The 22466-nt window shown below is 41.2% G+C and overlaps 1 protein-coding gene across 4 annotated transcripts in view; it reads right to left on the minus strand.

The window, feature by feature from the left end:
• Positions 1–22466, minus strand: part of RABGAP1 (RAB GTPase activating protein 1) — a 74236-nt gene that overhangs the window by 33466 nt on the left and 18304 nt on the right. For all 4 annotated transcript variants that reach the window (XM_032708616.1, XM_032708615.1, XM_032708617.1 and 1 more), the window contains 11 exons: positions 17768–18002; positions 17004–17208; positions 16213–16387; positions 15738–15895; positions 14378–14488; positions 13880–13946; positions 12821–12923; positions 11458–11627; positions 9114–9288; positions 8378–8471; positions 5106–5256 (listed from right to left, as the gene is read on the minus strand). In XM_032708616.1, the coding sequence (XP_032564507.1) occupies positions 5106–5256; positions 8378–8471; positions 9114–9288; positions 11458–11627; positions 12821–12923; positions 13880–13946; positions 14378–14488; positions 15738–15895; positions 16213–16387; positions 17004–17208; positions 17768–18002 (1644 nt within the window). The remainder of the gene's footprint in view (positions 1–5105; positions 5257–8377; positions 8472–9113; positions 9289–11457; positions 11628–12820; positions 12924–13879; positions 13947–14377; positions 14489–15737; positions 15896–16212; positions 16388–17003; positions 17209–17767; positions 18003–22466) is intronic.

Consider the following 22466-nt stretch of genomic DNA (forward strand, 5'->3'; position numbering starts at 1 on the left):
GTTCATCTTGTGCAAAAGCCTGAAAACAAAAACTTGGGGCTTCCACCCTATCTTTACCCCAAAAAGATCCCTTTACTCTTGTCCTTCATTTTTGTCACAATTTATGGTGTTTCTACTCGTGGCAACTGAAGTACTAGAACTGTAGCTAGGAAACATAAACTTTGAATTAAATTTAGGCAAGGGCATTGTGGTTTTACAAAAAACAAGCTATGATTGAATTACTGCTGGAGAAATGATCTCCTATCTTTCCAAAGCAGAGAATGATTTACATACCGATTGATTCAAATAGTATTTCTGGATCCTTAGGCACGAATAGACACATTATAAACATCCCCAGGAAAACAACATACATTGAACTTTATCTCAGATGTATAAAAACAAGGTAGCAATGGAAATTGTGAGCCTGACCAAAACAACATCTGGTTGCAGGAATTTTTAAACAGAAGGTGCACCATGAAATCAAAACCTGCCCGATGTTCAGGTTTTTATGAGAAGTACAAGCTCAACACCCATCCAGCTGAGAGGTATTTCTGTCTGGTTTTCCCTTTAACTGCCATTCTATTGTTTCCCCAAAGCTGAGAGCAATAACTCTGTTCAGTGCTGCTGCCAACTTACTCCAGCTTGTTTAAAACACCCAAACCAGCAACACCTCAAATTCCTCCTCTTGATCACCCCTCACCAGCAGCCCGAAGTGGCCAAGGGGGTAAGGTGCAACTGGAAGGTAACTGGGCTGGGGGTCAGCACCTGCTACCCCAGCTCTGCTCCGGGGCACAACCAGCCCACTGAGGAACCACTTCCAGAAGGCACTGGCTGAGGTCTGCTGGGACTGAAAACTGCTGCATTGGAGAGACTTCTCCCACTCTACACCGAGGTACAGCACAACCTCATCTAAGGCAGTGAACAGGTACTCAAGAAATCAGTCAAAGTTACAGCGACAACTCTGGGGAAAACTACTTCTTGAAAAAGATAATTAAACTTTTATCACCACGTGATCAAAACTAATCAAACACGGGATCTTGAGGTTCAGACACACTGACAAGGCTACACCGAGATTCACAGACATGTAGGATTAATTTCAGTTGATTGTACACAATTGTGGCCCTTTGTACTCCTGCAAATTAAATTTATTCTTTTTAATTTATACGAACATATGGAAATAAGATTGTGATACAAGTGGAAAATAAGTGTTAACCACCCACAGCTAAAGTTCTGTCACATTTTATGCTACTGATGACAACACATTCAGTCAAATAATGGTAGTGACATTTTAATCTATTTCTTCATTAAAAACTAGTATCATTTGCACCAAGACAGACAAGTATATTTGGTAGAACATCTGTGTTCTGTAATCCTCTGCTCATGGAGACAAAAAAGTGGGAAGATGAGAAAGTATGTAGCAAGACTCCTGCTGTAAGAAAGACTGGAACAAATTAATCTCTTGCCAGGCCTGGAATTTCTACCAGAAATGGTGACCCCGGGGTAACATTCCAGGATACTCCTCCTGCCACTGGACTATTATTTTTTATTTTATTTGTGCCACAAGATGTCCCTCTCACGTTGTAATTTCTTAATATAGTGTATTTATCTGGTACAACAGTTCATGGTTTTTTTCCTTTCGACATTTCCTCCCACACAGACCTATATCCAAGAGCTTTTTACTTTCTCCTCTATACTGTAAATGTCAGATTCTTAAAATGTTGGTATTATGAAGAACTTCTCCACTGAGAGATTCAGTATTTGTACTAATCCTTTTTAAAAACCTTATCTGAAAAGTGTCTGTTGTCTCTTTTGCTTTGTACCATGTTTACTCATCTTTTTTTAATCCACATGGCTCATTTTACAAATTTTCTACTCAACAATACTTTCCATCCACCTATGGCTGTCAAGAACACGGAGTATTTTTCCTGCAGGTGTCCATAAATGCCTGGAGTGAGTCTCCACATCTCTTCTCCTACCCTGCAGTGGCTGGAAGCCTGAAGATTAACAGCCACAACCACGATTGCCAAAGTCCTACCAGGAACAGATGCCTCTCCCAGGGATTGTCTAGATCGTTTTACCTAGAGCTTGCTTTCTGTCCCCAGTAGGGACATGACCTTAATTCACTGGGCTGGCTTCCATCCACACTCCCCACCACGAGCACAGCAATCTGGAGTTGCTAAAAGCTTTATTATTGCACACAGATGGTGTGCAAATTCTCAAAAGTGACTCGTGGAAGCACCGCGACGGTGCAACTTCGCCATTACCGCAATAACAAAAGCGCAGAGAACAAAACCCCAGCCAGAGTTTGGCAAAGAAATAAAGAGCAAATCATTAATTAATGCTGCCATGATGACTGAATGCAAGGAGCACACCTTGATGCACGGGTTCAATGCCATTTCTAAGTCATATTCAAGAGGAGACCCGGACACAGCCTCCACTGGTAGAACACAACAGGAGACATTTCCTTTCCACTCCTTCAGTAGCCACATCTCAACAGCACACAAACAACTGTCCTTGCAGCAGTTAATTTGCAAAAGAAAGCAAAAACCCAGAGATTCCCTGAGCCTGCACAAGAAAGCAACCACCAGAAGGAATCCTGAGGTGCTGCATCCAACATCCTGCACACAAGGGGAAAAAAATCCCTGGCAGAGGCCAGAAGGTTCTGAAGCAGCTGTCAACACAGATCCTTATTAATTTGGGACTGTGCTGCTGCGTGGGGTCATGAAAAGCCTGGCAGAAATCAAGTGCAGCTACAGGAATAGAGGTCAACATTAAGAGGGAAGGGGCACTGGATTAGGAGCACTCACACAGGCTTTCTGCATCTCCTGCTCGCACCGAAGGGCAGAGGTTTCACATCGGCTCCTTGTGCTCCTGCACCACCCCACAGCAGTTACTCTCAGATAAACCACCTTCAGTGCATGGTAATGCAAATAATTGCATGCTTGACAGAGAGGAACTGGTATTAGGGACATGCAAGGCACTATGAGGATGGTGAAGCAATGTAACATAATGGACCTTTGTCTTCACAAAATTAACAATTTTTTTCCCAGACACATTTACTCCTAAGTATTGCTGCATATTGACTGTAACTGAGCTGCTATTTTAAGAGCAGTAAGAATTAGCCACGTTAGAACTCCAAAATTATCAAATTTCACGACAGGCATGAAATATCAAGAAAGGCATGAAAATAAAAATTTAAGGCCAAAGTGCAGTCCAGCATTAATTTATACTGTTGGCATATACTATACACAAAGGTTCTACAGATATTGCTGGATCCTGAATTCATGCTCTCACCAGCCTCGCAAACAGTCTTTGCATTCCCTGCCTGTTCTCCTCTTTAGCACCTCCACACAGTGACTGGAAACCTTACCCTTCTTCCACTGCCTGCAGAGTGAAGAAACCCCAGTGCCACTGGGAACCAAACAGACACTTGTGCTCTCAGACACCAACCTTTGTCCCTTCTACAGACGCAGTCCCAGCCTGTTTCCATATTTAAGTCACTGTTTTCATATTTCTCAGTTGTCACAACAAGAACAACAGGCACACCACTGGGCTAATATGGCACTTCCAGATGAAGGCAGCTTTGTTTTCATTTCCTTGAGCTGGCCATGGCAGCACGCTGATGATACACCACAGACCTCATGTGACTACAGCAGGGCCTGAAAATGGTCAGTCAGTACCCATTTGCTTTAATTTCTTCATTAGTTTCCATGCTGAAGGACCACTGCAGGTACAGCCAGTCCTTTTGCTGCAGAACACAGTGCTGGACCAGCCTACTCTCCCTTTTACTTGGACTCTAGAGATGCTTCCAACACATGAAATCCAGGCTATTTTCTTTGTCTCAGTCAAATGAAAATGAGTGGAAAGGTTTCACAGGTTTAAAAATGAAATGTTACACTATTCCTTTCTAGCTGACAAAGATAGTAGCAGTACATGTCACCAACTGTGCCACAAAGACATCATCCTTTCCATTCTGATACCAAAACACTGAAACAGAGAAACAAGTGATGCTGTCAACCACACACCAGGCAATTAAAATAACACAACAGGGTAACTGTGATCACTCCTTGCCACAGCACTCAACCTCCACATTATTTATATGATTTATTCACCATAAAACCCAAGTTACAGCTCTACAATGCATACACCAATATTAAGGCATTCAGATCAAGTTTCTTCTATATTCACTAAGTATGTGAAAGTACTTATGGCAGAACATTTTTAGCTAATCTGATTCATTCGCATCACGTAGGATCCTTCCTGCATGAATCCAGCAGAAACCAAGTTTAATTTCAGATGCCCTCCTGCCCTCAGAATTAAGGTGTTTAATTGCTCCTTGTGAATCTGTGCCATCAGAACATAGATATACAAAGGCTGATTCAGTTGTTTTGCTTTTTAACTGGTGAATAATTAATTTCTGTTATATTTGTACTAAAGCTGCATCATTAATAATTTCTAATACAGTCCTTCTAGACTTGCATGTTTGATGAAAGCAGTAAAATCCAATGTAGTTATACAAATAATGGTCAAATCCAAAGTAACACATCAGTGTTCTGGATAACGAGTCAGTGACATTTCACTTTGTGACCCATTTGTTACTCTAGAACTTTGAGAAACACTGGATGATGTCTGTACATACAATTCTTATTTTCTTTTCCTACCTTACTGAGGTCAGCATTCAAGATGAGGAATTAAACTGCTGTCTAAGGCAAAAATGTCCAAATTCTGGTTTTTCTTCTATCAAAAAAGGGTGCAATATCAACTAATGTCAGACTTTTAGCATAAATATTAAGACAATACAGCAAAATTCAGCTTTCAATCAGAAAAGCCAAACAAGCAAAGGAAAGGAACCTCTGTCAATTATGAGAGCAATCAACAGGACATTTATTTTTTACAAACTAACTCAGAACTCGTCTGAGGGAAACAGAACTAGGCCTATTAAAAGGAAAGCAGCCTAATGCCACAAGCAGCTCTGCCTGTTGGGGTTTTTGTTGTTGAACCCCTATATTCAGACACACTCATGAACCCTTAGGAAGGCACACACTCCCAAAAACCTCTGTCTGCCCATTCTTTAAGACATGGGGGAGGGGAAAAAAGCCGCCCAAAGCTGCTGAGAAGCCTCCTACCTTGGTGATGAGGATGCGGTACTTCTCCACCAGGTGGTCGTTGTTGTGACACCCCGCCAGCAGCTGCCACACCTCTCCCCGCAGGGCCTCGGGGACCCCGCTCCGCACCAGCGCCGACAGCGTCTTGGGCCGCACGCTCAGGTTCAGGTGCCTGGGGAAGGGGGGGGAGGATGTCACTGCCACCCAACCAGGAGCAAACACCACACGTGGCAAGTGACAGCAATTTCAAGTGGCAAGTGGCAGCCCAGATGCTGCCAGAGTAAGAGAAATTCAAGTTACGGAAAAATAAACGTGTATTCGGAGAAGTAGTTCACGAGCTCTCTTCTTGATTCCCATTAAATTTAAATGTAATACACATACATAACAAGAGTTCAAGAAGAAAAAGAGAAATTTAATCTAATGTAAACATATTATTTCATAGTAGAAGAGGTAGCTAAGTTGTTACCTATATATATATATGTATGTAAATAAACCTTTGTAAGTATTTTCCCCTTTCCTCAATGCTGAGTAGTTGTGTTTTGTCTGAAAACCTTCTCACGCTGGGGAAAATTGTGGGAGGGGGGCTTCAACTTGGAAATTGGATTTCTGGGGGTCTCAAACCATCACACATATATAATAATACACTCAGCAAACCGAAACTCTCCATCAAATACTAGAACTGGAGGACAGAGGTCATAAAGTGTAAATTCCAACTCCAGACTACCCCAAAATGATCAGTAGCTTGCAGAGGTCTCCACTGCTCGACACCCCACGCCCCAGCAGGCAGGTAACCCTTGGGGTGAGGGAGGGACAGAAGACAGACAGAGCTATAAAAACCACCTCACATGGTTATCTAACTACATCCCTGCATTAAAGCAGCTTCCACTGCACAAGCCAGTCCCAACTAAACAGCTCTTTCCAGCGAGACCGCTGACAGCTCATAAATTACAGCTCTGAAAGTTGTAAAAACCAAACCTACATATAATTTATGCACTTACAGCAAGTTAAGCTGAACAGCTCATTTGTGGCTTATACATAAAATTCCCAAAAGACACAGGCCTTAAATCAAAGAAATTAACATTTTTCTGCAGTTACTAAAAAACAAATTTCTGGGTAAAGTGATCAAGAGAACTGACAGACAAAGCCAGGCAAAAAACTGAACTTGTGTCACATCAATCGCATTATGTTCCTAAAAAGCTGTCATTTGATAATGTTTGTAACAGTCTAACAGATATGTGGATGATAATTTGACACAGATTGGGACTCTTTGCTGCCTTTCTTCAGTCTACAGTGTTCTGACTCAGTAATCTAGAGACTAACTATGTGGACATTTAAATCAGCATTTACTGCACAGAGCCCAGGACCATCATGTCCTCCTTCACTTTGCCTTCTCTAAAAGAAATCAACCATACCAAAAATAATAATAATAATATAGTAGTCACACCTATATCCATATACAGTCATACCTACAGACATACATTCACAGAGCATTTATTACACCTTTGTAATATATATTTATATCAAATAATTGTTACATAGAAAATAATCAATGTTTTTGTAGAGGCCTCTAAAACTGCTTTGCCCTAATCTCAGATCAAAGTAAGCACAACAATAGTTCCAATGAATACAGTCATGAAGGCTGTAGACTAAAAGCCACACACTACTGGAGCCTTCCAAACTATTTTGAAATGAGAAAATTGTGTGACTCAGCAGTTATGGAATATCAGCCAAATACTATTTAGAAATCACAAAATAACAATGCATATTTAATTATTATACAAATCTAATTACAGAATTCTAAAAAAACTAGCATGAAACTTCCCAAACTCTGATTTTTATGATTTTCAATCCTCTTATGTTAAAAGCTGGAGGATCATTGCTTCCAAATACACATTTTTAGTTAAGAAGGAAAGCCCTTTAACACATATTAAAGTTGTTGCCAGCATTAGCACAGAAGCATTTCATATCCTCTTAGAGCTGCCAAAACATTTCCAATGGGAGTCAGGTGGCTTAATTATCTTTGAGCCCTTGGAAGAATTACAAAAAATTCAAGTAGAAAGAAACTTTCTCACAGCAGCAGATGCACAGAGCTCATCTGGTAAAGATGTTTCTCCAAGTCTAGGAGAGGGAAAAGGGCTCATGGATCATTTTACCACAGCTTTCCCCCTTCTTACAAATGTGTCCATTTCTATGTCCACTTTCTCACCAAATTAGTGCAAAACCAAACTGGAAGGAAAAGTGTTTATTCAAATAAATAGTAACTGCAAAAAATAAAAAAAGTTGTTATAATCTTATTTTAAAGAGATTCCTCACTAAGTGGTCACATCAATACTTTCCCTCATTCAAGCTGCACAACCCTACCATCCTGCTCCTTAAATCTAATCCCTGCTGTCCTACTCTTAAATCTAATACCACATTCAACCTTTATTTGCTGTGCTCCCTTTGCCCTGCTCCTCACCAATATTAGGAAGCAAAAGGCAACAAGTAAAGCCAGAGTCAAAATGAAGCCTGTTTGAGCTCAGTCTCGTGTTCCTTGTCATCCCCCGTTCTGGGGAAAAAAATAAAACCTAACAAAAACCCTGAATTTTGCAACAATCAGCATCATTTCAGAACAGCTCAGGCTACTTCAAGATGAATAAAAGATCGCTCATCAAAGGAGGACGGTGTTGCATTAGCAATTGGACTGTCAAGAAACACTCCTCTTGTACACTGCCATTTTCCAGGGAAAAAACCAGCAGAGCTCATGTACTTCCTTCTTGGCAGGCTCTGGAGCCTTCCTTTAGATAAGGAAGAAAAACATCTTCGCTATCCAAGTCCAGATCTCCCATTTTCTTAAGCTACAGTCACTAAGATGTGACAGCTGCAAGAAAAACTGGCTGTGAACTACACTGGAATTACAAAGAGGAATGGGAGTGACTATGCAAAATAAAGACAAAGGAAGAGCTGCATTTTCTTTATACTACTTAGTTTAGGTTTTTCTTTGACAAATCTCAGGGAACTCACAGATAAGCAGAATACTCATTTTAAGACAGAAGCACCTAAAGACACAGCATAAGTGAATTTCTATACATTAAGCATGCACTCAAAAATTCAAATACTTAAAACACCCCGTGAAGAAATCAGAAAACAAGAAGCCAGAGAATAAGGGGCGTTGTGGGGATGAATAAAGGACTAAATCCATCCTAATCTTGTCTCAACTGGCCTCTGGAAACAACAAAAACTCTGAGAAGAAGGAGCAAACAGAACGAGAATATTCAGAACTGTAACTTGCAGAATGTGATTTTGCCACTCACCACTTGGACAGCAGCTCTCCCCACGTCTCAAGAATTTTTTCTGCACACTCTTTGGAAACATCTCCAGAACCACTTAAGAGTGGTTCATCATTGTCTGCCAACAGAACAGAAGGGACACTTCAGCCAAGGCCACATGGAAGGCCGGCAGAAAAGTGAAAAAGCAGAAACCCAAGTCATCCCCATCTCAGCTCAGAGCTCTAGGGCCACATGTTTATATACTCAGAACTAGTCCACGTTTTGGTTTAAAAGAATTTTTCTAAAGCAGAGAAGAGTTCTTGAAAATGTATTAAGTTCCAAGCTGGGCATGTCCTGGTACAGTTTTATCTATCACAGTTGTCCAGTTCTCCTCTTCACCAAAACATGCTGCCTGCTGAGACTTTCAAATAATATCAGCTTCTCATTTTTACTCTCAAATCTGTTCACAGCTGCTCAGGGAGGGGCAGAAGCTATAGGATAATCCCCAATTTTTAGCAGCCTCTTTTCACATTGCCCCAAATATATCATCACACTGGAGGCCTGGGCTGGGAAAAGCACAGATACAGAAGTGTCAGGGGAGGGAGAGGCTGCCCCAGGAATGCTGGGGTACTGGTTAGTGACTGCTCAGAGCACTCAAGCAAATAAAAACCCATCAGGAGGCCAGATTCTGATTGGAAATGATTCAACGTGTTTTATAACTGTGTTATTTACCATGTGCCCTTTCTCTCCCAGTCCACAGAGCACACAGTCTGCTTCTTACCTTCCTCTTCATCGTCCTCAGGGGGAGAAGGGATCATGGAGCCCTGGGAGCCCGACTGGGGCAGGCGCAGGGAGGGGCTGGCCGTGGTTTTCCTCCTCTCCCTCTCGGACTCGCTCTCCAGGCACACGACTTCATACAGCGTGTCCGAGTTATTCTTCCTGTCCTTCTGCTTGATCTGGGAAACAAGTTCCATTGCACTGAGAAAAGCTACACAAGTGCCACATCACTTCCTAAGGCTCTGCCTTCTCTGTCTGGAACGGAGAGCTGAGGAACAACTTCCATCCCATCCTGCAGTGAGGAATGCTGACACAGGGGAGTGCAGCACACTTAACGCACGGTGCAGGCCCGGGAGTGCTCCTGCCATAAAGGAACTGCACACAAATGCACAGGCTTTTAAAGCTATAAATGCATCTGTGCTCCAAGAGAGGAAGGTTCCTGCATATGAAGCAACTCCACCCCTGTTTCTCCTCAATTTTCAATGCTTTCATACCTTCCTTTCCTTTAAAGGAGGACTTTTCTTTGTCAAGTGGTTCTAAAATTTTAATGCAGTTTAAGGACTTAGAACTTTTTTTTTCCTAAATGAATAAAAATAGATAGTAGAAAAGGGAAGGTGAAGAAGAGAGGGAAATAAGATTTATAATTACACTCTACACTAAGCTCCCAGTGCTCAATTTTATCCTTTGGAGCATTAAAAATGAAAAGAAATGCATCAAAACTAAAAATGACTAAATCACTACATGTAATCTGAGCAAATAAAATCCCTCTGCTTTCACCATTTCCGAATAAAGAAACACTGCCAAAGTAAGATAAGCCAATTCTACACAGCTGTATTTTTAATAGGCTAATCATGACTCCACAGAAACAGGTTTCCCTTCCAGGCTTATCAGGCAGTACATTCTATATTTGTTGCTTCCACTATGAATTTTGATAATCTTCCATTAGTAAACACTGGAAGTTGGATAACCTGACAGTGCCTGTGGAAAAAGAGAATTGGCTAAGGTAAGTCACAATGCCTGTGAATTTGGTAAGACAAAAGATACAGAATTAGCTCAGCAAGATAAGCTTCCTTTAAACTGCCAAACAGAAAAGGCACCTTTTGGAGGCTGTAGAATATTTATAGCCCATCAGCCTCAAATGTTCAACATCTCCATGCTCCACCTCAAAAATATCCTAAAAAAAAGGCTGAGCTCATCCATGAAGAATTTTTCCACCTTAAATTTTGAAGGAAAGTGTCTGAAAATGTGTATTGATATTTTACATAAAAAATAGGACATACACAAAATAGAATCCCTGGTGAACCTCATCTTTGTTACTACCCAGATGCCATTCGTTGCTAGCACTTGAAGACAAGTGCAAAAAGAATGAAGAAAAGCCTCTTGTTTAATTGAAAACCTCTTTAAAAGAGAACACTTATCTAGTAATCAGGACTCCAACACTGCTTTTTTTTGGGCTGCACCCAAAATTACTAAACCTTGAGAGAGCACGTACATCCTCATTGTTATTTGCTTTTGTACATTTCCATTTCTTTAAACAAGACTTTAATTTCAGAACAATAATTTCTAAAAGAGCAGAACAGCAGCTACTCCAAATGTATCATCTCTTGAGTGACTTGGACCTTCAGCTTACCAGCCTCATTTTAAATTATTGCCTTGTTATTATGAATATCCTGGACAGGAATAATCTTTCCCTTTTTAGTAGACAGCATAAAAAAGTAAGTTGGAAAAAACCAGTAAAATTCTTTAACAAGTTCTAGGAATGTTTTGCAGTTGCTTGGATTTTTTCCCCCAGGGCAAAACTGGGGTATGTGTGAAATCTCTGCTTCCAACCACGTGGAAGGGGAAAACAGACTTTCACCAAAAATAATTTATTTTGGAATTTCAGATGGATGTTTGCTCATCTAAAAAGAATCTAAAAAGAAATGCTCAATTTGTATGACAAGTTTAGTGATGTATCAGATGTCACAAGGATTAGAGACTTCTTTTCTCTTCACCTCAATTGTACACAATCACCCCATTCTACCCTTGTGTCAGCACCTCTCAGCACAGCCCCAGATAAATCCTCTGGTCCTTTGATTTCTGTGGTTTGGCCGGAAAATCCATAAGCCTCTATGGAACTTTGCAGCCTCATCAAAGCTATCAAAAAAGCTATTTCCAGCTCTTTATGGGAACTGCAGATAGCCAGCAACAATCAGCATGAGAAAGGAGAGCTGCTCTAAAATTGAAGAGCATTTATTCAGGAGCAAAATGTGGTATTATGAACACTGTATTCGTAAAGGTTTTACCAACCACAGGGAGAAACAGCCCATTAACTGTCGATTCTGTTTCTTTATTTTTTAAAGCATTACCTGTTTCAATTTTAAGAAAAAATTTTCAGTGGAGCTCCTCTTGCTGAAGGGCCAGAACAGCCTCTCATTAGGGGAACAAACCCTGACTTTCGTCTCCAGGATGAACCGAACGGGTTCCTGCACCTCAGTTATCACCAGATCCACTGCTGTGGTCATGAACAGCACTTTATCTGCAGAGAGAAAATGAAGTGAGAGTGCTAAAAAAAATATTTCAAATAAAATATTCCATAGCCTCTTTCCTGGTAACATGAAAGAACAAAGGAAACTTCCTTTTTTAGAATCCATTTTTCCCCTAATTTAAACATCTCAAAACCTTAGAAGTTTCAAAATAGGGAAATCAGATGACTATGCACTACCCACTAGGGAGTAAGGAAACTGAAGTCTTCAAGCCAAGAAAATGATCTTGTTAAAGAGAATAAAAATTCTGCTTTTTCAAATCCCACTGAAGTGTATCCAAAACATTCATTAAACATTTTAAGTGCATATCTCTGCACTCAACTGCACAGTGCAGGTCTCCTGCCATCCAGCCTAATGACACTTCAGCTCTTTTTTGGTTTTAGAAGTTACTTGAGTGTTAAGTACCACGATATTAAAGGCATTTGAGACCATCTCAGCTGTGACATTCTGAAAATTGACTGCACAGTTTGATGCTCCAAAAGGAGGCTCAGTGACCTATGAGATCTCTTCTGGTACTGAACTGCTAAATCGTGTCCTTCAGGCAGGATGACATTCAATCCAGCAGCAGATTGTGCCCAGCAGCTGACTTTTATGACTTTGCCCAGTCAATTCCCATTAACTTCCCCAACCCTTGGCATGAAACTGTGACAACAGATTGAAAAGATGATAATTCAGCTGACATCTTAAAAGAAGCAATGACAGATCTGTTTCAGGACTCGAGAGAGCAATGGAGCATCAGCTATTTTTGGATGACAGTTGGGAGTGGTTTACTTTCATTTTCATAGGTACAGGGATCCTTCTGTTTTAATTAAAAACCTGGGTTTGGAAAAATCTGAACTGACCACAAGGAACTGAGCAAAGCAGAAATCTGTAGGAGTCGTTTAGTGCAATTCCCAACGGGATTCTTAAAAAGCTCCCATGGTGCACAAAGCACCTGCATCCTGTGCCCACACCTGCACAGCCCCCTGCTAGGACACAGTGCTTACAAGGTATGACTGAACACTGGGTTTAGTTGTCTTTTTTTTTTTAGATTTTTATGTGGCATTTGGCATCCTACTTTCTAAGAATACATCCCAAACTGTGAAAGTCTTTTTGTGGGATTCATCTTAAGGGAAAAGAGAACTGATCCAATGCCCACTATGGAAGTCATTTCCCTGCCTAGGGATAACCCTGGCAACGTTCATACCTTTTGGTGTTTCTTCATTTACAAACTGGAAGTGTGGAGATTTCTGATTCCAGCTCCCGGTGATCACGTAGGATTTCCCATCAGAGCTCTTCCCCATGGACTCCTGGAAACAAGGTAAGTGTATGTATCTTTATTGAAATTATCTCTACATCATGAAGTCTCAGCCCCATAAAAGAACCACTGCACTGGCAAGGGAAGGACAAGTCCCTGTGACAATCTGCAACAGATGATCTCTGAAGAACAGGCTTCCCATGCAATCCTTGGTCTCCTTGCTGATAACAAAAAGGCCAATTAGTACTAATTATTCTATATCTATGTGGTATGAGCATCTGTCTAGAGAGATGTGCAGACCAATAGCTCCTTTGGGAGGTGGCCACAGAGCTCACAGGTGCAGGTGAGATCACAGCCAGTAACACGTTATTCAGCCATTCAGAACCAAGTCAGTGTTTTATCTAATGTTCAGCTTGTCTGTCTTCCCAAGAACCTTTTTTTCTGGGCAATCCAAAGCCTGGTAAAAAGCAAAATTATTCATGTAGTATTGAACCTTTTTGAGTACTCACTATTGTAACAAGCATGTACTGCATAAATACTGGTAAGGTTGTTGTCACTTCACACTTGTGAAGTCAGATGATCTCTATCATTATTTTATAGATAGAAAAGTGAGTCATAAGAACAAAGCACCCACTAATTCTCAGTGTTCCATTTGAAGCCTCTCAGGCCTCGATTTATACAGTGATAAGTATGCTATAAAACTTTTCATGTTCAAAGCACAGTTCTTTAATATTCAGCACATCTAAAATAAGGCTCCCATGTTTCTTTTTTCAGGCCATTAACTGAGAACAGTCATGACTGACTATAAAATTGAGCAACTCCCTTGGCCAAGCATCAGGTCATGTTCTAACTCTTTAGAGGCTCAACCCAGCTGACCAGAACCTCACCCTCAACACCATGACCCACAGCACCAATCCCCATCAAGTGTGCAGAGGTGTCTAAATCTTTTGTGTCTATTACAATCATAGCCAAAATTATTGCTGAACTTTATTAATAAGAGATCCTCACCAAATCCAGAAGGTGCATGTCACCACTCCGGACGTCTTTCCCACGGCTGAGGAGGAGGCCAAAACATCTGCAAAGCCAGGCAAAAAAAAAAATAAACTGTAAAAACTAGACTTACTCATAAACAACCCATTAACATTTCTTATCTACATAATCACTGTGATACATCACAAACAGCCCATGAATCCACTGACAAATGTCAACAAACCATCAAGCATGTCTCCTGCCTTTCCTTAGGTTTGGGTTTGTTTTTTTCCTGCACAGAATTTACCCTGCAGTACAGACAAGAATCAGATGAAGTGCAAGGCCCTGTCTTTCATACTTTCATTTCACAAGGACTTTTGGCCCACACAGGTATATCCCACTCCATCCTCTGGTTTGCCACACTTGAGAGGTGTGGCATTAAATCACACAAATGGAGAGTCCATAGAACAACTGCCTCAGAGGAAAGAACACAAACATCAAACAGATAAAGAATTGTTTAAAAACTGATGAAATTACCTCTCAATAGCAAGCTCTTTATTAGTTGTCTGTTGGACGTAAATCACTATCTTCTTATCAATCCCCTGGCGCAGTTTGAAGCATTGCCTGTCCTTGTCTTTGGGAACTGCACTGTTATTCACCAGGAAAGTCAAAAAAACCCCATTTATCTGTATTCCTTGCATGTACCAAAGCATCAGACACTGGTAAAGACAACTTCTTACACCAAAGCACTCATCCAACACTTTCCTTCCTTGCACACTGCAACAGGTAATGTGAAAGAAATGAAAATATAATGATGTGAAAACCAAGGACACTCCATTTTCAGAATAAAACCTGTGATTTTATACAGTGGGGGTCAGTGTTGTGAGACTTCCAGCAGCATTTCAACCAAGTTTCTAAATATTGATTCCCCAAGTAATAATATAACAGCATTATCTGTTATGCTGCTTGCTCTCAAGGGAGGTGACTGCTGGGGCACATGACAAGCCAAGAGTGCACCAATCTTTACTTCCCTTTCTTCTTCATTAGAGAGAAGTATTCCCTCAACTTCCAGGTGAGTTTGAGTCCGCACAGGAAGGGTCACACAAGGATTAGTGTCAAACTGATGGAATTTGTTATTTGAACTGAAGTATCAGCACCTTTCAGAAAAGCCCAAGAACCATCAGCACCTTTTTAGGCCCTGAGCTGAATAATTTTTCAGTTTCAACACTTGAGCAGCCTTTTGGAGTGCTGAATAAATACTGGATTATTAAATGTGATTTGTTTATTTAATAAATACATCTTGAGCTGGATGTAAATCTAAGGAGAGAAGGAACTCTGGAGCTGTGGCTGGGAGCCAACGTGCTCAAGAAGTCAGAGTGTTTGGTAGACAGGCTGTGCTGAAATAAAGACACTTCAGCAATTACAGCACACTGTAAATGGTTACATAAAACACATAAGGGTAGCATATAGCCTTCTTTCATGAGACTTTATTAAAAATATGCACCCTTATGCCTCCTGCAGCATTCCCACAGCCTCTACACCTGGCTGAAAACATGCCCAACTCTGGATGTGAGAGCACAGTCACAATGAGGCACTTTCAGCTTCAGCAGCAATTCAGCTGAACACATCTTAGATATTGCATAGAAGAGGATTTCACAGAAAAAAGCAAAACAGAAAAAGCACGTTGCAGGTAGCACCAGGTTCAGCTCAATGACCAAGATTAAATAGTCCAGAGGGTTATCACTGTTTTACTTCCCAAAAATGCCTGGGTCTGGGATTTATTTAAACTAGAAGAGGAAACTTTCAGAAAAGGGAGTTTAGGAACCACCTCAGGCTCACACTCTGCATTCACTCACTGTCAACAGAACCACATGTTGGATGACCAAGGAATCTATACCTGAAATAACCCTTCCCATCGTCTTCTTTGATTTCCAGGGACACGGAGAAGGTGAAGATGTCGCTGTCGGGGGTCTGGGGGGTGGCAGTGGCCGAGAGCGGGGTCTGTTTGGCAGAGCGCCGGAAGGCAGTGGCAAAGCTGTACAGGATTCGGCTCACCTGCAGGGAACACAGCACAGGGAGCAGCTGACACCCACCTGCACCTCCACTGGGGAACAGAATGGGAGGAAATTGTACCAAAGTAATTCAGTTTTACCATCTAATTAACTGTTTCTCTGCACTTCATAGAAGGGTAAACTATAACCCATGCACTCATGTTTCATATCTGAGGCTATTATAATTAACTTAAATTGGGTAGAAGAAAGCCAAAAGTGATGAATTACATTACTTCTAAAGAGCCTGAAATGCTTCAATTTAATTTCAGTAATAAAGTTTACATGTACATAATTACCATTTGACAAAGAACTTGAACTTACAGCCTCTTGGATTTCACATCGGAAGACATGAATCCTGAAGAGTTCTGCATTGTAGTGGCTTTCAGTGAAAGCAAAGCAATCACTTTCAGGGGTCCCATCGTGCCCTCGTACACAGAAAAGGATTTTATAGATTGGATAATTTGCTATTTCTGTGTTTGTCTGAGGATCTAAAAGCCTGTTAAAATAAAGAGAGGGAGAAAAAAAAAAGGCAAGCTTGCACCTTTATAAGAATTATTTCAGCCACGTATTAACTGGAAAGCTTTAACAATTTCATACCTACTACAGAAAGTACATCATAAAAACTATCTCCTGCTTGTCATTTACTGCAAAGCTTGAACACAATAATGATATTTAAATTGAACAGCATAAAAAAGGACAATGCAACAGAATTCCATCCAATAATTTCCCCATGGTTTTCAGGGATTAGTCTTCAAAATGTTACACTAATATTCAGCAATGGATAGACTCATCCCTGTTAAGCCTTGTGTATCAGACATTTTCCATTCCTACAAACTACTTTCCAGGCTACTTCCAAATTGTTCACAATAACCACTCCCTCTATGGCTTTGGGGACAGCTTGGATCAGCCCAGTATTTCATACTGAGCCTTGGACATCAAACATCTTCAGTAAACAAATGTAAAGCATCACTCTTTCCCAGATGTCTTTTAAACCCACTTTTCTCACTAACCAAAATCCCAAGTTGCTCATGTCTCCTGCCAGGTGAACCAGCAGCTTGTCTGCTCTCCAGAGGAGCTGAGCTGAAGTGCCCGGTCCCGGGTGAGCCCCGTACCTCACTGTGCCCTCCGAGACGTTGGGCACGGACAGCGTCACGTCCAGGGAGATCTGGCACTGGCTCCGGAGGATGGACATCATCCGCAGGGCCTCCACCTCGCTGCGGGGCGCGTTCACCGAGGCACAGCCCAGGTAGGTGAGCTTGCTGAACACCACGCTGTCCTCATCCGTCACGGGGGTGAAAGGGCTCAAGTCCTCACAGTCTGGGGCGGGACACAAAGCTCAGCGTGAGAACCAAGACAAGGCACCCGTAAGTGAAGTATCAGGGACTGACTCAGCACCAACTCAATGACAAAAGAGACCAGGAAACACGGGGAGGTCAGGTCAGAACAAAATACCACAAGAAAACCCTGCCTGAAAGTGAGTTAGTGATGGCAGAGAGCAACTCCACTGCCTACAGCCAGCTCACTCAGAGGGCTCCATTTAAATATAAATATATACAAGAATGCACTGATTTTCATTAAAGCAATAAGATGCAGAGAGGAGCTAAATAGACCAATATCTTATACAGCCAGGCAAGTAAGCTTAATATTTCTGCACACCTCTCAGGCTGGTATAGCAGGTGTTTTCAGAAGAGAGGACAGTTCAACATATGTTAACTCTTGCCTTAGACACCCAGGCATTTACTGCACTAGGTGATTATAATGGCAGAGACAGGCAAAGGTTGGTGGACACACCTGTTCCTAAATTCTCCTCCCTTTCTCACAAGAAAACAAGCTCATAAGATAACACCAGGCACTCCCAATTCCTTTGTTTTCTAACCTCCTTGGGATGGTTTCACTGGCAAACTCATTTCTGGTTTCTGGAGTCCTGCCACTGACACTGGGTTAATGGTGGAGGATGCTGAGGCTTCAAGGACAACAGGTTCTTCCCCATCTCCATCAGTTCTAACTTCTTCTCCATGGTCCCTGTCACTTGACTGATCTTCCATGGGTGGATCCATCAGCACGTCCTCGAGCTCCCGCTGCAGCTGCTGTTCGCTTCCATTCCCCACGATCTGAGAGCCACACACAGAGTTGGGACACAAAAAAAAAAAAGACTGTTCAAACAACAAAAAACACCCCTTCTGGCACAGGGTCATTTATATGGCTTTTTTTCTACCAACCAAAGCAGCAGTTAACAAATATAACCCAGTTCCAGCCATAAACACAAACTGCAGAGTGCAAGTGCTCACCAGCATGGATTACATCCTCCCTGCTTTAACAAATCAACAAGCTCAAAGCAGGAATTTTCTAGCACTGGAAAAAGTGAGGAGATTACTTTCAAACTAGTCTTTAATCGCCAACTACAAAGACCAGCTTATGACAGAGAAACTCAGAGATGCCCACAGTATGGGCTATAATAATTCTCAGATTAGTACCAGAAGGAGACAAATAGAGTTAAGTACATTGTGTGGCTCATGGTAAGATAGCAAGGTTTCATGGGAAGAGAAGAATCTGGAACAAGATTATGCCATCATGCTGAGGAGAAGTAACAGCACTGGTTTACTTCCCAACACTCATCTGCAGCCTGACTTTGCATTCATTGAAGGCAATATGAAAGCATGAAGCAACTTAAACAGTGTGAAATTATGTCCTAGGCTAGAAAGAGAATGAAAACGTTCACTTCAGGAAACTCTCACATATTGTATCTAAGGAAACTCTTTGTCCATTCCTCTGCAATTAACAGGGAAGTGACCAGTGCTTTACAGAGTTTAGAAGTCAAGTATGGAAATGGAGTTCACAGAGCATTTTACCAGATGCCATCAGTGAAAGGTACTCGATGCCAACACTTCAGCTGCTGCTGGTTATTACTGCTGGCACCAGAACTGAAGCCTAAGAGCATTTCCATATCCTTACCTCTCTGTCAGATCACTGACATAAGATGCTACACACAAGCTAATAAAATCCAAATTACCCCAAAAAGTAACAACTTAGCGACTGTTTTGCTGCAGAACCTAAACAACAACAACAACAAAACAAAGACATTTACGCTTTTGAAACTCTTGCTCCATTTTTTGTATGGATTAAAATACACTCCTGTGCTCCCTGGGACCCTCTGCCAGGAGCAGGACAGAGGAACTGCCTCACTCAGCTGTACACCCACAGGAGTGTCTGTGACCTGTAACTAGTTACAGGAATGCACAGATTTCCATTTTCCTCCAAATAATTTTAGCATTCATTTGCATGATTCACTGTGGAAACAATGAAGAACCTTGCACAAGCATGGGGCCATCAAAGGCATTAAGCTTTTAAGTATCAAGTTTATTATTCAGGTCTTTGCAGGCATTCATCAGACAGATGATGATGATGGAAGATGCATCATGTTACTTTAATGTATGAAGTTTATGTGTTTTGCAACAAAATATAATGAATGAATTATAATGTCTTGTCAGCCCCTTTAAAGCCTATATATTAAAAAACCTGAAGTAACTTCTAGTTTACAGCATCTGTTCTCTGCAAAACCTGAAGTTAAAATTCGTTCTGGCAAAACTCTTTATCTGAGTTTTGCTCACAGTCATTAAACAGACTTTGGTTTGGGAAAGGAAGGTGAAAAATTCATACCCGGTGAGAATTAAATGTTGTAATGGTATTAACATAAAATGCACAGGAAAAGTGTTCTGTTTCATTAAGAGTGATCTACTGTATTTGGTAAAATAATCAGTATGAATTTGAATAGTTGTAATCAGTATGAATATCTAGACACTGCCCTATAAAACATGATCTTGAAAGTAAAATTTCCGAGAAATAGTAGTGACAGGTAAAACACAAATCCAAGTTGTTTATGGTGTGATAGAAAATAGCCTGTAAAAAGAAAAAAATCCATCTCGTAGATATTCTAAAACCTCATAATCAAAACCTTCATTTAAAAAGCAATTTAAAATAATCTCTCCAAGAAAGCCTTCCTTGTCACCCCAGACTACCCTCAAAAAGAATTCTAGAAGACACAGGAAGTACACTTTTGGACTTTAGGAGCCCTGCTGGTCTCATAGCCCCAAAAATCAAGTGCAACAAACCAGCTGCCTGCAAAATGGGGCCTAAAACACAAATTAAGGCCAACTTCATGTCAGCTGAAGTCTCCTATGCAGCCACATAAATTCACTCCATCACGGGAGCAGGGCACAGGAAGATGTAAACATGCTTGAAACCTTGCTGCAACCCAGAGGCAGCACAGAGGGTGCAGCAGAACCGAGGGCACAAGGGAATAAACAAGGGGCCCCCAAGAAATGCTTCAGGCAGTTCTTTCTGAGATAGAGCAAAGAAACCATTGACCCCAACCATAGCTGCCTCCACTTCTCACAAAACTGAAAACTAATTTTACTTAACCTTTAACTAGGAGGTAGGAAACTTCCTTTAGAGCAACAGGGGATTTATCAGAACTGTAATTTATTCCCTTCTCCTGACGCATGTGCTGGGCCTCTGCTGGGAGAGGTCTGGCTGCACTGGGTAGTTCAAGAACATCTGCTCTACACTGTGCTGCAGGAGCAAAGCTTTCCTGAACCCAGTCCAGTCCCACTGCCAGGGGGCAAAAGCAGACTCAGAAACAATACTGGAAAGCAGAGACAGCTAGAAAATTGTATCTCTGGAAAACAATCACTGACAACCCCTTTTTAAACTGAACGAAGTATTTCAGCACTGACAAAAAGCAGAAACACATTTATAAATTAAGACCAACTGAAGGAAAATATGGTCCCTGATTGTTATCAGAAGAAATATTTCTCTGTCTGGACTCGAGGAAGAAAAAAGAAAACTAACAAAAATTTACATTACTTCACAGCATTATTACTTAAAACTACAGCATATCAGCAAATTTGAAATGAAAGCCTCAGGCCTAATATACAAATGTCACAGCCTGTCACGCTCAGCAAACATAAGCCTGAGCTTCCAGCACCATCCTCAGACTGTGCTCATTAGCAAATGAAACATCCTCAAACTGCTCTTCTAAGAAAACAGAGCACCAAAAAGGAGACACCTGCTCTAAGAGGAACCTGAACTCATTTCCTGCTTTTCTTAGAGGGCACATCAAAGAAAATGGGTTTGACATATACAAATTAACTTAGTTATAGGTACCAAAGCAATTGCTTCTGCCTGAAAATAAAAATCTCATTTGTTCCTATAAAATACATAACCTCAGTTCTCCTGTTGTACTGTTAACATTAATTTTTCATATACTACTGAAACACTTTTAGATATTGCAGTAAGAGTACTTTTAACCTACCTCTGACAAGCTTCCCTACTCCACTTACTAAGTGACTGTTTGCAAGCTGAGAAAAAAAATATACCAAAACCAAAGCCATTTGTTATGGCAGAACATCTTTTTTTCTTGTAGAACAACACCAAAATACCAACATTTCTGTCCTGAAAAACAGCTAAAATGTCTTCCTGTTTCCTCTGTTAAAAATTTTCAGCTCCTTAACCAGAAGGAAGGAGGTTAACAGGAAGGTCCCCATGTGGGAGAATTTAGACTGTGCACTGAGTGCTTGTTTAAGGTGTGAAATTCCCATTAATCACTCTGGTTGCAGCCAATCCCCAACAGCACAAGCTCTCAACACCAAAATACTGAAAGGCTCCAGGTGAATCACTTTGTTCAAGGGTTGTGCTCAGTCTTGGCACCAAATTCATAAAGAAGCTTATCTTTAAGACCTGCAAAGCTCTGTGAAATTTGGTGCCGAATCAGGAACACCATAACTTTATTTTACAATTGTTGATGATCAGAAGGCAGCAGTGATCGTGTTCTTCTCTCCTCATCAAGAGAAACAGCACACCTGCAGCCAGCACTTCAGAAACCACTCTGGAGGCACACAGTGATATCAACAGTTCCCATGTGGAGCAAGAAGTGTTGCAGACTACAGTATTTCATGTTTCCAAATTTTCTTTGGGGATAACAGGCTGGAGACTCTGGCTGACAGGGTGTGTCTCCTGGGGTCTCAGATGATGCTTTGGGGGGTAATTACATGCACAGAAGCATTCTCAAGGTAAGCACCACTATGAGGCTGATCTGAATTCTTAAGTAGTGATGCTGATACTATCTTGGTGCTGCTGGTATTTGCAGCATCGAGAAACACAAGTGTGAGGCTACAGCCTTTCAGTGGGCATCATAAACCACCAGCCTCACGGTTTAAGAAATTCTCAAATTTTTTAGACTATCCTATGATGTGAAGTGGCATCTTCTACAATAACCATAAAATATAAGTGAACATCTTTGCCTGATTAAGCAAAAGATCAGTCTTGAGACTCTAACTTACAGAATTAGCTTGGAGTCCTATGTAAAGGAGCCACTATGGTGGCATGTCTTGTCCAGGACTCAAAGGAATGTAAGGAAAACAAACAAAGCACTGGGAGGTAAAAGCAAGATGAACAAAAGCATCAAGAAATGTTCAATAAAGTCTCTGTTACTACTGCTGCTACGGAAAAGAGGAGCACCCAGCCCAACAGGCAGAACATGGGATTTCTGATCATCTTTAAAGATCGAGATGCAGCTG

Source organism: Chiroxiphia lanceolata, chromosome 21 (genome assembly GCF_009829145.1).
Source record: "Chiroxiphia lanceolata isolate bChiLan1 chromosome 21, bChiLan1.pri, whole genome shotgun sequence".
In the NCBI taxonomy this organism is placed as follows: Eukaryota; Metazoa; Chordata; class Aves; order Passeriformes; family Pipridae; genus Chiroxiphia; species Chiroxiphia lanceolata.